A 15,631-nucleotide genomic window follows, 5' to 3' on the forward strand; every position below is an offset into this window, starting at 1 on the left:
AATTCTTATGAGAGAAGGCATGTGAGGTTGCCTGGTCCTTACCAGACCTTGCTCCAAAGTAAAATAATTAAACTGAGGTGGAAGCTACAGCAATATCTGCTCTGTAGCCGAGGGCTTCACCCTATCAAGATGTTCACCCTGTTGAGCCTGTTGAGATGACAACAGGCTTCAGTGCAGAGCTGTAAAGAACCAGGGCCAAACAACTTGTATGGTGCTCAGAACTTTTATGGTAGAAATGCAGCCATAGCAATGTTATCCTGTTTCAGTTCTGCTTTTCAAAAGCAGAATATTTTAAAGCATAACACTGGAGAGTTTCTGCCCACAGCTGTTTGCCTCTCGGTGAAGTTCCTGTGCTGTGTGACTAGATGCTTCGGCTGAAGCAGCTACAGCTTCGTGTATGGTTGGGAGGGGGTCGCCATCTTAAGTCTCCAGGTGCTGGATTGTAACTAGAGTATTTGCTCAAAGGCAGGGGAACCGTCCTTGAAGCGGGGGAAGTTCTGAGACGATCAAAGTAGACAAGTGAGTGTGCAAGGCTGGGACAGGTGGCATCCACTGCGCGTCCGTGCTCTGCACGAGCGTTGTGCTGGGGCAGCTCCCGCTCGCCTCAGTACCACAGCCGCAGACAGGCAGTGGCTGGGCCTGCTTCCACACTGAAACGGCTTGTCAGCGTGCTCTTATGAAATCTAAAACTCTAAGCAAAGGGTGTCTGTGTGTTCTGAAATAATCATCTTCCTAGCTTTGTATTCTTCAGGAATATAATATTTTATAAAAACGTGTAAGAGGCGAAGCAATACGCTGCAGTCAGTGTCGCCCGCGTCCGTTGCTGTGACGTTGTAGTGATTCAGCAGTCAGTGCCCTTTCCCTCTGCAGGTGGCGCCATCTGCCACCCGTGCACGGGGCACGTTGGGTTGGCAGGTCTGTTTGTGATGGGGACGGCAAAAACTGCTCCTGGGGACGGCCGTTCTCAACCTTTTCCAAAGACATGGGCTGCCCCATGAGGAGCGCTTAGGGAAGGACTTCTCGGTTTGGAAAAAGTCTGACGCCACAGCGGGGCATGTGATAGAGGCCTACAAAGCCATGGCAGGTATTGCTGGACACTGATAATTGTCCTTCAGTATGTGACCTAAGGGCATAAAATAAAGCTAAGAACTGGATTTGACTGTCTACCTATTCCCAATGTAGCTGACTGTAGACTTGTGGAATTAATTCAGCAAGGTGTTGTGAATGTTAAAAATTTGCATGAATTCTAAGGAAATATGGATAAAATCGTAAAAGACAAGTCAGGTGCTGTTTACTAAATATATAAATCACGTCTGTCTTAGGAAGTCCCTCAAAAGGAAAATGTGAGAGCATTTGAGATATATGGTATCTTCTCACTTTTCCCTAGGCATCTACCTCTCGCCACTGGTAGAGATCAGGAGACTGGTAGAAATAGATCTTGCGTTTAACCCAATACAACTGGTAGATTTCTTAATTATCTTCTAACCCTAATGGCTGTATCAAAATCAAAGTGCTAGCATGCTGGATCTGTGAGAGGGAAAAAAAAGGATCACTCTGCTCCCTTGCTTTCCAGGCACTTGGTGCTCTTTCCTCTTCCTTCATCAATTCCTAATTTATAAATATATACTTTTTCCCTCCAGTTGGGGCTGGAGCAGGGGGGAGGGAAGGTAAAAGGGAGGTCACTGAACAGCATGTAAGTCTCTTACACAGTTACGGACAAGACTGGAGCTGAGGTTAGTACAAAGCAAATTTACTCACAAAAGGAAGTGGTGATGTTTCAAGGAAGGAGTGGGGGACATCAGCATATGAAACCTTTCCTTGATATTCACCCTGCTCACTGCGTATAAAAATTGCATATTTTCACTTGAACACAGGTTGTTGTTTGACCAGAATCTTGTTCTGCTGGATTTGGTTTGCCAGAAGCGGCACAGGAGTGCTGCTCTTAGTGAGAGGAAAATGAAAATAGTGGATCTGTCCTTTTCTCTTTCTTATCAAACTGGCTCTTAAAGCCTGGCTTGTCCTAGGATGGCCTGTCATCTTCTTTCTTCTATTTATACTTTTACTTTTCTTCCAACCAAATAAATTGACCTTGCCTACCCTGTCAGTCCTGTTTGGTCATGGAAGCAAATGCTCTATGTACTGCAGTCTGTTTATTGTATCAGTTTAGAAGTCAAATTCTTAAAGATGGAATAGCAAATATGTTACTTTTCTACCATTATGACTACTGCTGAATGGATAATGGAAAATATTTCCTTTTTATGTCCTCTAGGCACGTTTCTCGTATATGAGAATGAAGTATCTCTTTATCTCTTGGTTAGTAGTTTTCATTGGCAGCTGGATTATGTATGTTCAGTATTCCACCTACACAGAGCTATGCAGAGGACATGACTGTAGGAAAATAATAGTAAGTATATTTAGCATTGTTTGCTTCTCAAGTATTTGTCCCAATTAATTTACATGTGGCACTGATTGAACTGACTGTGGAATTAACCAAATGATACTATTCTGTCATGCTAAAATAAGATTATATCTTTTGTTTTACACTATAAAGGTGTATTTCTTAAGTGTTGGGGATAGGGTTTTTCTTTCTTTTTTTTTTTTTTTTTTTTTTTCTCTCTCTCTGTCTTCATGATCCAGGTGTTGGGAGAGATGTGATTGTTGCCCTTTGGTTCTTCAGTGATTTTATTAAATATTTTTCTCCTTGGTTGTTTCAGTGTGATAAATACAGGACTGGAGTTATTGATGGGTCAGCATGTAGCAGTCTGTGTGCAAAAGAATCATTGTATTTTGGGAAGTGTTTGTCAACAAAGCCTAATAACCAGGTGAGACTTTACACATCTAACCTAGCTCTAGTTTTGCTCACTGATTCTAGAGTATCAAGCAGGCTTTATAGCGTCTTTGTGCATCCATTTAACCATGTAAAACCCTCTTCTCGTTCTAGTAATCTACCCACTCTAGGGCATCTTCCCTCCTTCTAAACCTATAGCCTCGAGAAAGCCGTGGAGCAAAACTCATCTGGCAGCAGCTGTCTGTTGGGTCCCGGCATCTCCTGGCTTTAAGAGGAAGCAGAATATCCGTGGGAGAGGCTGAAGGCCAGAGCCTGCCCATGTGTATATTTTTTCCCTTCTCTCCTTCAGCTGAGCTACGCAAGAATCATGTCAAGAGGAGCAATGTTGTTCTGCTTTTCTTACACACTTGGGTCTTCAGCATTATCAGGCTTTTATTGATTGGGGGCTGCTGTGCTGGGGGGTCCTCCAAAGCACTTGGGTGGTGACAGTGGTTTATGTAGTTCCTGCCACGCAGGTTCAGCTCTCCTGGCCCAAGTCTCTAGCATTTGGGTGAACTGATCTAACTCAGCAAGTGTTGTAGGTTTTCTTGGGCTTGTGAAGCATTAAGATGGAGGAAGTTTCTGATGCAGCAAATAGTGGCATCTATCAAGCTGCTGTAGCTGCCTAACGCTTAACAATTTCAAGCCAAAGCTTACAGATTTCAGTCATTCTGTTTCTGTGAGTATGTCTTCATGAATATGTGCAGAAAGATAAGCATTTGAGATTAAAGATTAAATGAGGATTAAATGAAGGAGTATGCCTCTGACTGAATCCTTCTGGATTTTAAAAGTACTGTAAACCTGCAATTGCTGTGAACTGTGAATTCAGTTATAGAATTCGGTTTCCAAGGAGATGACCAGATCCTTTCACATTTTGACAGAATACTCCAGTACTGCATAATACCTATGCTGTCATGCTTGCCTAGCAGAAGCTTCTCAACACTTTTGTGAAGATGGTACTAATCCCAGTATATTGCTTATCTCCCTATCTTCACACCTGGACTGCATAGTCTCTCCTAAGTGCTTGCGGTAGTGTACGTGACCTGAATTTGCCACTGTTTGAATGTTGGCCCTGTACACTGTCCATAAGCACTCTGCTTTCTGCTTTTTGTTGCTACTTGACTTTTAAAGCAGATTTTAGAGCACAGCTGATCTTTAGATGAAGGACTTGAATAATTTTATTTATATATATATATGTGTGTGTGTGTGTGTGTGTATATTTTCCCCAACTTTTCCGACATAGATGTATTTAGGAATCTGGGGAAATCTGCAAGGTGTTATCAAATGCCAGATGGAAGAAGCTACGCAACTTGATTTTGGTAGTGATCCAGAACCAAGAAAAGAAACAGTCCTGTTTGATAAACCGACTAGAGGAACCACTGTTCAGAAATTCAAAGAAATGGTACATGGTCTTTTTAAAGTGAGTAGATGGCTATTTATTCTATTTTGATAAGGGCTTATTTCTCTATAGTTGGTGAGAAAGCTCTGTTATGTAAACTTTGTTCTTTGAGTTAAGTTCGAAAGATGAGCACAAAAAAAGTTTGTCCCAGAGATGCTTTGAAGTCTGAAGTAATGATGAGTAGCGTGCTTCTTTAGCCTTCTCTTATCAATGGAAGCTAGCGTGCATCTTACAAGTCTAAAACCTTAATTTGTTTAGAAAATACAGCTTAGAAAAATAATATATCTGCTTGTTAAGTATTTTTTTTAACCAGATTCCAGGGCTTTGTTCAAAGCACATTTAAAACAATTTCTTAACTAATCTGTTTTTGTTCAGGAAGAATTATTATGGTAACTGAGCTAGGAGGAATAGATCTGGTAGCAAGTTCTATAATCATCTAGTAACATCTATAATCATGGAAATCAGAGGATAGCAGAGCCTAGGGTATTAGCCATGGAAAGAGAATGGCAGGAAGGAGAACTACAGTTGGATGAGTGGCAGATAATGAAATTATACTTAATCATTTTCTTTTTTTTTTTTAGGCAAAATTGGGTGAACAAGGAAATCTTTCAGAGTTGGTTAATCTCATCCTATCTTTTGCTGATGGAAACAAGGATGGCAGAGTTTCTCTGCCCGAGGCAAAGTCTGCATGGGCACTTCTGCAGCTAGAAGAATTTCTATTAATGGTCATCTTGCAGGATAAAGAACACACTCCCAAACTGATGGGTTTCTGTGGGGATCTCTATGTGATGGAAAGAGTTGAATATACTTCCCTTTATGGAATTAGCCTTCCATGGATCATAGAACTTTTCATTCCCTCTGGCTTCAGAAGAAGCATGGACCAATGGTTTACTCCATCGTGGCCAAGAAAAGCAAAAATAGCTATAGGGCTTTTAGAATTTGTGGAAGATATTTTCCATGGACCTTATGGGAATTTTCTTATGTGTGATACAAGTGCCAAAAATTTGGGATATAATGAGAAATATGATTTGAAAATGATGGACATGAGAAAAATTGTGCCAGAAATGAATCTGAAAGAAATAATTAAAGATCGTCAGTGTAACTCAGACTTGGACTGTGTTTATGGTACAGACTGTAGAACTCTGTGTGACCAAAGTAAAATGAGATGTACCACAGAAGTCATTCAGCCAAACTTGGCCAAAGTCTGTCAGTTACTGAAAGACTATTTGCTTCGGGGGGCTCCTTCAGATATCCATGAAGAGCTAGAAAAACAACTATACTTGTGTATTGCCCTTAAAGTCACAGCAAGTCAGATGGAAATGGAGCATTCTTTAATACTAAATAATTTAAAAACTTTACTGTGGAAAAAAATTTCCCATACAAATGACTCTTAGTTTTCCTGCCCACAAGAGGTGGCCTGCCTCCTCTGCAGCATTTTTTTTTTAAACGACACTTTTCTTTGGATTTCACTAATGCCTCTAACTCCTGTCTTCAGTCAGTGCCCTGTCACAGGGCTTCTTGAAGAATGAACATACACTGAATGATCTGGTAGAGGCCACGAGCCCCTTCTGGTGCTCCAGTGCTGTGTTACGGACATAAAACAACTCTGCATGCTTGACTGTTCTGTGCACTTTGTCAGATCTTGAACAGGATCAAAGTAATCACTGTGCCACCACATTGACTAACATAACATCTTACAGTTCTGTGAAAATCATCGCTAACTTGCAAAATACTAGAACTATCACAGGTAGTTTTATAAAGACCCACCACTACTGCAACCGATGTGGCTGCATCCAAGCTGCTGTCATGAATGAACTGAACTGAGGTTGAGGTTTACCAGTACCTTGGCATGGCAGAATTTGCACATTAATAGGTAATTTTTTTTAAATGGCTGGAAAATTGTAAGTTTTATTCCAGAGCCTCCAGGTTTTAATGAGACTTGTGGTTAGATTCTGTTTACACTTTGTTACCTCATCTTACATCTTGAATGTTTAATTTAAAAGTTCTGATATCATGCACCATGCTGGGAGCCAAGATTTTTAAAATGCTAGTTCTTAAAAGGATGTAGATACTCTAGTAGTAATACACATATGTTTAAAGCAGACAATTGTGCTTCAGTCAACACCTTTAACCCAGGATAAGCTGTAGAAGATCTTGCCAAGTTGGGTTTGTGGACTTACCTTTCATTATTATTGTTATTATTACCTTTCATTATTATTAAATAATAATGAAAATGAGAGCTAATTAACTTTTTAATATTGATAGTGGAATGTTAAGAAACTTCCATAGTTGGAATCCAGTGCATAACAAACTATGGCTCTGGATAGTCCTGATTCTTTAGTACCAATATAAATTGAGCTACAGCTTTGTACTTAAGTCTTCATCAACTGCAGCAACCATCTAAGCCAGAGCTAGCCCAGAACTGTAGAACAGAAGTTGGATTGTTCAAGATCCTATTGCTTAAACTAAACGGGGGCCTAATTGTGATAACAACAGCTAGGAATTACATACAGTGTAAAGCAAAAGTACCCTCTGCAGCCTGTTACTGCTCTCTTTTCTAGGAGGAGAGGAGTCACTAGGTTTTAAGTCATGAGTAAATCAGCAATTTCTATCTGGCATTCCACAGGGCACAATCACTGTGTAACTTGTAAATCTGCTGATTTACATTTATCTTCACAGTTGTGTAGAACTGGATGTGCATGAAGTACTATGCTCAATTATCTGTTAATGTTTAGTTTATAAATGCTTTGGGATGAAGTACTTAAATCCTTAGTGATTTTTCATGAGGCAGTCACCCATGTACGTCTATACATCTGACCCCTTAATTCATCTTTAACATAGGTAAGAAGAACAAGCTTTTAATATAGGAAAGGGTTTCCTTTTTAATTACTTTGGATGTTCTGTATTAAATGCATTCCTTCAATGATTAAAGTTGAGTATAAAATCAACATCAGTAATGATGTTTTGCTGTATCACATGTAATAGGAAGCAGCTGGGGTTAAGTTTTGCTGTTTTGTAAACATGAACTTTTTAATAATTCTTAAATGTTGTTAACTATTGTCTCTAACTTAATGTCCTCCACCTAGGAAATAACAATTATTTGTAACCAGCGAAGAACTTAAGTGTTAATTTTCTTGGTGAAAAATATGAATGTAATTCTTACTCTGTGGGGCAGAAAAAAAATCAAAAGACTGATGGGTATTTTAAATGGCTTCTTGGAATAACTGGAAAACATGTTTAATAATGCAGTTTGTATAGAACCTTTGTTTTTATTGCTGTTGAATCAAGACTTTCATTGAAAATACTTTTGTTTACAATAAATCAAAAGCATCCTTTCTCTTTCAGTAGCAGTACTTACCCCACCTATCAGTATTATAACACCTCTATCTCTGTAGCCTACTTGACACCTGCTGTAAGGGTGCAAACACCTTTATTTCCCCTTAGACTTAAAGGTCATGCATCTGTGAAAAGGAAGTGGGGAATAAACAAGGGCTAAGGGCAAGTCAAATTAGAAGTCTACTTTGTAGCTAGAAAGAGCAAGTTCTTGCATAGAGATGTTTTGATTAGTCACACTGAAAATTAACCACATTGATTTCCCCTTGTTAGGGGAATAAAATCCTAATGTGACAGCCTTTGTTTTAGAGTCTTTGCCTGTCTTCTCTTTTGTGCAGCAGCAGCTGATTCCATAGAGTACTTGATTATTCTTTTGCTGTTTTTTTTTCCAGTCTTGTAAACATACAAAAAGCTTTTGAGTTATTAATAAGCAAATCTTACACAGTTGCTTTTTCAATAAATTTATTGTCACTTTTTTCAAAGCTTGTTAGAAAATCGTGAAGTTATCTTAACTGTCAGCTGCATGCTCCTGGGCTCGGAGGAAGCTAGCCTTCTTCTGAGCAACACGATCTTTCTTCTGAGCAAGGGACATCTTGGAACAGTTCCATCTGCAATGCAAGTACAGGGGAAGATATGTAAAGTAGAAACAAGCACAAGAACTGCCAAAAAAGCAGTATACCAGGACTGTGATTGAGAATATTATCTTAACATATTCCTTCTTTCTACAACATACTTGATTTAAGGTAATAACTGTGTTACAATAAGCGGTATTTGGTCTGCAGTAATTGCTCAAGAGGTAAAATCTACCCTAACCAGTCACCCTGCCTCTCCTGAAGAGGCAGATTTCCCCAGAAAAAAAATAAGATCTAAAAATATATGCTTCAAATAATGAATAACTAATGTTATCAGGCTTATTTTTTCCTCTTGTTTTCAGGATAAAGGCTTTTAGATTTTAGATTCTCACTGCTGAAGTTCACTGACACTTAATTAACCTGTTCTGAAACACACATTTAGGCGAGTTAAGATAAATCATTCACACTGCATTCAAGACTTCAGAGAATGCCCACTTCTATTAAAAGAGACAATTTTACCTCTTTTTCTTGACTTCTCTCTTGGGTTTCTTTTCATGGACTGGATTATCCCGGATAGCAGCATGGGCCTTTTTATACATTTCTTCCATCTAAAACAAACAGAGCAACTAAATTTTCACAGCAGTCTAGTTACAGGAGTGTAGCAAGAAACTAGATGCCTTTATCAACTGCATCTTGCAGTTGAAATCATGTTTCTTCTGAAGCCTGTTTTCCGTGCCTTTGTTTTCCTACACTTAAATTTAAAGGCAGCAAGAAAGTTATTCTGCTTAGAATATTTTAAATCTTTCCTTTGTTATATAGTTAATCTCTGAAGAGTCAACCCCACTCATGTTAAAGCAAAGTCATTTCACACACCCTGTCTATAGATATGCAGTCTTAGTATGTAACTACTGCATATGACACAGCTCCAGAATTCCTAAAAGGGAGAAAGTCAAAGAAATTCTGGAAACAGCTACAACTTGAAGGAGCCTTGCAAGAATCAGGACAATCTCTGCATCTTCTGCAGTCATGTGGCAACAACAGAAATACATCAGAGGAGGAGCTCAAGCAGAGGAGCTCAAAAGTTCTTTTTAACAGCTCCTATAGTGCTAGCACAGTCAAAACCTGGGCAGCAGGTCATAATGCTTAGGAACTATTATTTTAACCCTTCCATTAGGAAAATGGAAGTGGTCTCTCCAGTTAGAGATCAACAGCAGAACCTAGCAGAGGATCCCTGTCTGTCTGCTGCTCTGCCCCAGAGGGAGCTATGGCTTAAAGGTTTGCTTCTAGTTACTTCAGACCACTCTACCCCAGCTACTCTAGATTGTAATAGCAAGTTTCTTGCTGTTGACATAGACCCCAAACATATGCTAAGTATTGTTTGTTTAGTAAATGCCAATTTCATGTCTTTCACAATTATTTCTTTTTAATAGTGATAAAATTACAACTAATTAGCATTTGGTTAAAAAAAAAAAGTCCATAAAGGGATCAGGAAAGTAGTTCTCTGCAGCCTAAAAAGAGACATAAGAAGAACGCTTATTCCAAGCCTTAGGCCTGCTAATGCAGGAAATCATGCAGAGTGTTACAGACAACAAGATAAAATATTTAAAAGAAGTTTGCTTTTACACTGAGAAATGGGAAAGTTGGTCATATTACATGTCTTTTGGAAACTGTTCTATGCAAATTATTCAAAAACTAAACACAGCACTCGCATCAGGTATAGTGTACACAGCACATAGTTTCTGAGAAAACTGCTTCTGCAAGGGAACAATCTTGGGAGTTTTTCTATTTACCTGATACCTACAGCTACCTATAGGGTCCACAACCCATAAAGCCAATCCAGTGTGGAACACATCCTCACTTAAAGCTCCCATGGCTGAGGAATCAACAGGCTATTGTGCAGGATTAGGAATGAAGGGACAGCAAGCACAGAATCTTTTTGAGCTGGTTTCCATATTAGCAAAAAAAAAAAAGTACAGGGCCTGCATTAGGGTGCTATTCTGTAAGCTCAGATTTGTAGGAAAAATGTTAGGTTTTAAAACAGGAAAAAAAATCTTAGTCTGCAGAGCCCCGTGCTAGGCTACAGAACCCTTATGGATGGGAAGCGTATTTTCTTTGCACGGAGGTGTACTGCTTGAATTGCATCACTATTTTGCATTAGTAGAGAAGTTCCTAAGCAAGACCCTTGTTAGCATCTCTACTACTGCACAAGGAAGAGAGCCAGCCAAGCAAGTCTTACCGCATCAGGCGTTACATTGTTCTTTATGTACAGGGAGAACTGTTTTTTGTAAGCCTCTTCATCCTCCTCCATCAGGTAACGCATATAATCTGCAACGTTTTGGCCCATGATGTGCTTGCGGTGAACCTCTGCATTGAATTCTTTGCTTTCAGAATCATAACCAGGGAAACGCTTGGTACTGTGAAACAGCAGTTACAGTTAGAGTAAGATACATTGTCTGACGCTCCAGTTCAGAAACCAGGTCATCTGATCAACACAGAAATGACAGATACATCCTATTCTCTCAAAGAGAGCCAACAGATAGGACCAAAATAAAATTCCAAATAAAAATTGAAAGAATAAACAAATTGAGAAATTGAAGTTTTAAGCTCATCTCAGCTGCTATCAGTCCCGTCTTGAAACAATGCAGTTCATCACATACAGACTGAGGACCAACTACAGAATGCTCAGTCACTGGGGTTTCATCACGCAGCAGCCAAGCCAGGAGGAGCAGGCAGTGAGTCAAGAAGCACAGGATAACATGGGAGACGGTACAAAACTACAAACTCCATTTTTTTTTCTATGATAGCTATCAAAAAGAATTAGCTAACTGTAATATCGATGTTAGATAATGCTGCCAGAAATCTCAACTCAGTCATTCATAGACCATGATAGGAACTGTCCAAACTTCCCCGTGGTAATCTGAAGTGCAGGTAGACTGCTCAGACTTACACAAGCAATTCTAACTGTGGGAAATGCCAGTGGTTGTTTTTCACCTGCTAAGTACGTAAATAAAGTTTTCAAGGTGGAATAAATAAATATATACACACACACACACTTTGCTGAAGACTCAAAATAAATATTGACAGTTCTTTGTTTAAATGTATTCAGTCACCAGACAGTTTTAAAGTAGAAGCAACACAGTGGCTGTTTTGTTCAGTTTCTAGATGTTTTAACAACATCTCAATAGCCCAAGATTTCTAATAGCACTCTCAGAACTGTGCCTATTTGAATGGAGGGGATAAACAGAACATAGGCTATATAATCACCACCAGGTCTGTAACAAAATTATTTCAAAATAAAGTAACAACATAAATATACTGTCACATAAAGAAAAGTTTCAGGTAACTCTAAAGAGATTTAAAAAGTCTGAATTACCTATGAGGGATGGATAGACCACCATCCACCGCACCTTTCAGAGCACCAAAGACTTTGTTTCCAGTAGTTGTTCTGGCAAGACCTGCATCCAGGTAGCAGGTGAAAGCGCCAGGCTTTCCGTCCACACTTTCCACATTGTATTCATCACCAGTCACTTCGACTTGGCCTTCATAGATTTTGTCAAGGCCAAATTTGTTCAGAAGCTGTGGTGGAAGGAACCAAACAATCAAAATAAGAAATCACACAATCCCAAATTCATTTCCATTATTACTACCACCAACATAGAACACATTTTCAGTAGAACCTTTGTGCTTTAAAAATTTATTTTACAAAAATTATGTTCTCCATATTAATGGCAGCATTTATTATAACATTAATAAGGTGCTAAGTGCATCTGTGTTTCAGCATCTTGTCCCAGGAGGCACACGAGTATGCTTAGAACTCACATGGAAAAATAGATGCCTGCATGTCTGCAGACTCTGTAAGGTGCATTTCCTCCCACTTTAATTACAACTTCCTCCCTCTGCTAAACCCAAGTGTGGAGCAGACTTGGGAATTAGGTGCTGGAGTTGAAACTCTGCATGTTATCACACTTCTTGCCATGACCTTATGGTCATAAAAGGTCACGAAATCTAGACAATAACAACTTTTGCTATACAGCAAAAGTTAATATTCAGAGACACTGACAAATTTAGTTATCTCTACTAGCAAGCCCATTAGGAAAATGGCCTTTCCCTTTGTAAGAAAGAGCAGTAATTCCCAGAGAGTTGCAGATACCTACCCTGCGTGCCAGCAGCAGGCCTGTACAATACGCTGCTGCATAGTTGGTCAGACCAGCCTTCACACCATATTTTGGCAGCTCATGGGCATAAGCAGCACAAACAATCATGTCACCTTCAATCCTTGCATAGGCAATCTGACAACAAAACAAGCATTAGCTACTTAGACCAACAGACCTAAAACATATGTCCAACAAGCTGCAAATATTTGCTCCCCAGCTCCCAAGTATTTTTTCTTCCCTGTTTCCATTTTCAAAAGCATTTATCGCAGACCTTAATTACAAATGAAAAAAAAAAAACAAATCCAAATCAGACCAAGGGAAGTAAATTAGGTTTATTTATCTCTCCACCTATATCAAGAGGCCACAAAATTGCCTACAAAAGCAACCTTTCCATGGATTACTGCAAGCATGAGCTCTGTCCGACTTTTTACATGTAATTCTCACAACAGAGCACTGAAACAAGCAAAAGCACCTGACATTTGTGGTAATGCTGCCACTAACCTAATGGAAAGATTTTTATTAACAGATCTGAGACTGTCAATGTCATGGGGGTCCTGTGAGACAGCTGCAGTTATCAGACCTGTTTCTGCTGCTCCTTTCCCATGCAGAACCTCTCCCTTTCATCCCCACACCTCCCCTCTGCACCCCAAAGCTGCCCCCCTCCTTTCAGATATCCCTCATACTGGAAAGGGACTTCAAGTATAAGCACCCAACACTACCGATTTTCATACTGATTTTGAAAGATGGAGTAGTCTCTTCAAGGTCATATAGTTTAGTCTGAACTGATTGTAAATTTTTTTTTTGCTGTTTTATCTACAGACCTTCTATGAAGAAAGAAACTACAAATAAATGATTTAGTTTTCTTTAAGCTTGACCACATATATTTACAATAAAACAAACTTAAATCTTCAAGCTTCAAAATTGATCAAAACATTCTGTCAGTGAATTACGATAAGGAATTACATCAAATGCTGCAACAGACAACTGCATGCAGTCTCCCCTAATCTGTACATTGACAGATCACATAGTCACCTTAGCCATCTTCAGACAAGAGGGAAAAAAAAGGCCCTCTTCTCAAAGCATTTCAAGTTTAAAGACAATAGAGAAGTTTTTTTTTTCCCTTGCCTAAAACCTTCTACATGTCTCAGTATCACTAAAAGAATGAAGTCTATTACAAACAACCATGTTCAGAAACGCTGACACTAGTAGCTTGTACTATTGACACGTTCTCTTACAGGAGCTGTGTGTTCTGCCCTGACAAACCATGCCACCACCTAAAAGCTGCCTAGATCAGGGCCAGAACCACCAGAGTTGTCTCCACCCGACCCTGCCCTCCCTTAAAGCTTATTCCACGTCAGGGAGGTTCGTAACCAAGCGGCAAACCCTTACCTGGCAAATGATGTCTCTATTGGTAACACGTACAATCATCCTATACTTAGGAGTGTTGTACTTGTTTTTATCTTGGATCACCAGACGCTTTCTGGCATAATAATCAGTTTTTCCCTCTGAAAAACATCAGTTACAGTGTAGAAAATGTGTAAGAAAAGTAGCAATACACACCCATGTCTTAAGTGCTATAGGAAATTTAACTATACCTCTTCTTCTCCTGAACTTCACTTGGTATCGCTTGAAGTAGGCCTTATTCTTGACAACTTTCACAAACCCCTTGAATGAGAAACACAACTGGCGGTTATTAACGTACAGCCCAGCCGGGCAGCAGCCACCGCAGCCAGCCCGGCAGCACGGCTGCCCAGGCGCACGCCGAGCCCCAAAGCACCGGCCGCGCCGGGCCAAACCGGGCCGCGGCTCCCCGCGCTGCGCCCTGGCCCGGCGAGGAGAAGGGCCCGGGACGCAGCGGCGCGGGAGCGGCGCGGGCCCCGCCGCCGGCAGCCATTAGGCCACGCTGGAGTCGGCTGCCGCATCGGGCTGCATCGGGCCCCATCGGGGCAAGCGGCGGCACGCGGCAGGCGCGGGGCAGCGCGGGCGGCGCGCGGGGCTCTCGGGGGCCGGTACTGACCATCGTGCCAGGTACTGTCCGGTCTAGGCCTAGGCCGGGGCCCGCTCCGCACGACTCCTGCCGCCGCAGCAGGGGGGGGAAAAGGCCGCGCCCGCCGCGCAGCCGCAGCTCGTAGCCCGGGCGGCGCAGGGCGCGGCGGCCGGCGGGCAGCGCCCCCTGCCGCGCGGGGGGACCGCGCGCACGGCCGGCCCCGCGCGGCGGCGGCGCCTTCCTGAGGCGCCTCCGTGCTGTCCCCGCGCGCCGTGCTGGAAAAGGAAGAGCTTGATCGCGTTACGCAGCCTGCCGCGTTATCACAAATAGCTACCTGCTACTAAGGATAAAAAATATTCATTTGCTACGAATAATCGGAAAAAAGCGCAAAATAAACTTTTCTGTCTCAGGCTATCTACCACTACCTTCAGAAATTAACTATCTAGTCCTAAGCCTGAACTTCAGGGATCTCAGAGTTCCCCAGGCCTCGCTTTTCGCACAGGGGTGGCCGCAGCCGGGCACAGCTGCTGCCTGCCCCGCACCCGCCGGGAAGTGCCCACGCTGCTGGGAAGCACCTGCGGTGAGCCGGCCTGCAGCAGCACTCCGACCGCCCCGCGTTGAGCAACAGGGGAACAAAAAGTCACTTCTTGCTCGTCTCCATAGGAGGCCTTTTTGCTCCTACAATAGCTTGGGCACAAACCAGCCTTGGATCTCCCTGCTCGGGACTCCCTGTGCTGGGGCAGCAGAGCGGGGCCAGCTGGGCTGGCGACACCCCCTCCTCGCAGCTATAAGTTGAGGGGAAAGGGGATCCTTCCTCTCCCAGCAATGTCTGTAGAAGCAGTAGCTGCTGCCTCTCGAGGGTTGCTGAGGCGAAGGTTAAGGCTGACAGCATCATAATAAAGCGTTTCTCACAGGCAATGCCGGTAGGTTGGAAATTGAACGCTTGACTGGTTTCTGTTCTAGTTTTGGCTATGGCTGCTAGTAGGCAGCTGCTGTGGTCCTGGTGGACGCCCCTCAGTGGAAGGAGCCCTGAGGCACCAGCCTCTCAGCGTTGGTGCAGCCGTAGTGACCGTGCTGGGGAATGGAGCCCTGCAGGGACGCGGCCTCCCACCCGCCTGGGCTGCGGCTCCGGCCCACCAGGCCTCACTGCGCAGTGTGGCCTCGCACGCTCGTTGTGGAGCAGCATGGGGCACCAGGTCGGCGCTCTGCGGGGCTTTGCGCTAAGCTCTTAGGGCAGCTCTGGGAGCAATAGCCGCCTCCAAGTGCCGCGATTCGCCGCGGGAATGGTCAGTCTGGGGCTCCAGGCTGTTTCGGGCAGTGTCCTGGCTGTGGAAGCAGCGGGACAGGCCGCTGGAGGAC

General features: G+C 42.3%; 2 protein-coding genes and 1 non-coding gene across 5 annotated transcripts in view; 1 reads left to right on the top strand and 2 right to left on the bottom strand.

Moving 5' to 3' along the window:
* LOC104569185 (divergent protein kinase domain 1A) overlaps positions 1-15,631 on the top strand; it is an 86,697-nt gene that overhangs the window by 5,028 nt on the left and 66,038 nt on the right. For 2 of the 3 annotated variants that reach the window (XM_088524529.1, XM_088524530.1), the window contains exons 2-5: positions 2,270-2,404; positions 2,715-2,822; positions 4,071-4,247; positions 4,808-5,632. In XM_088524529.1, the coding sequence (XP_088380655.1) occupies positions 2,270-2,404; positions 2,715-2,822; positions 4,071-4,247; positions 4,808-5,620 (1,233 nt within the window). In that variant the 3' untranslated portion in view covers positions 5,621-5,632. Of the gene's footprint in view, positions 1-2,269; positions 2,405-2,714; positions 2,823-4,070; positions 4,248-4,807; positions 5,633-15,631 lie in introns of those variants that run through there. The other variant, XM_088524531.1, reaches the window with a different exon arrangement.
* On the bottom strand, positions 8,005-15,164 carry RPL5 (ribosomal protein L5). Its single transcript, XM_088524545.1, has 9 exons — positions 14,924-15,164; positions 14,303-14,547; positions 13,881-13,950; positions 13,675-13,790; positions 12,286-12,420; positions 11,505-11,707; positions 10,368-10,545; positions 8,651-8,739; positions 8,005-8,167 (listed from the first exon to the last, which is right to left on the bottom strand). Exons 1-9 carry the CDS (start codon positions 15,162-15,164, stop codon positions 8,068-8,070), a joined length of 1,377 nt encoding a protein of 458 aa, XP_088380671.1. The 3' UTR covers positions 8,005-8,067.
* On the bottom strand, positions 10,745-10,840 carry LOC148594741 (small nucleolar RNA SNORD21). Its single transcript, XR_015913358.1, has one exon. It is a non-coding gene; the product is annotated as a small nucleolar RNA SNORD21 (small nucleolar RNA).

Source organism: Tinamus guttatus, unplaced genomic scaffold (genome assembly GCF_059628265.1).
Source record: "Tinamus guttatus ecotype Peru unplaced genomic scaffold, ASM5962826v1 Tinamus_guttatus_pri_ptg000211l, whole genome shotgun sequence".
NCBI classification, from domain to species: Eukaryota; Metazoa; Chordata; class Aves; order Tinamiformes; family Tinamidae; genus Tinamus; species Tinamus guttatus.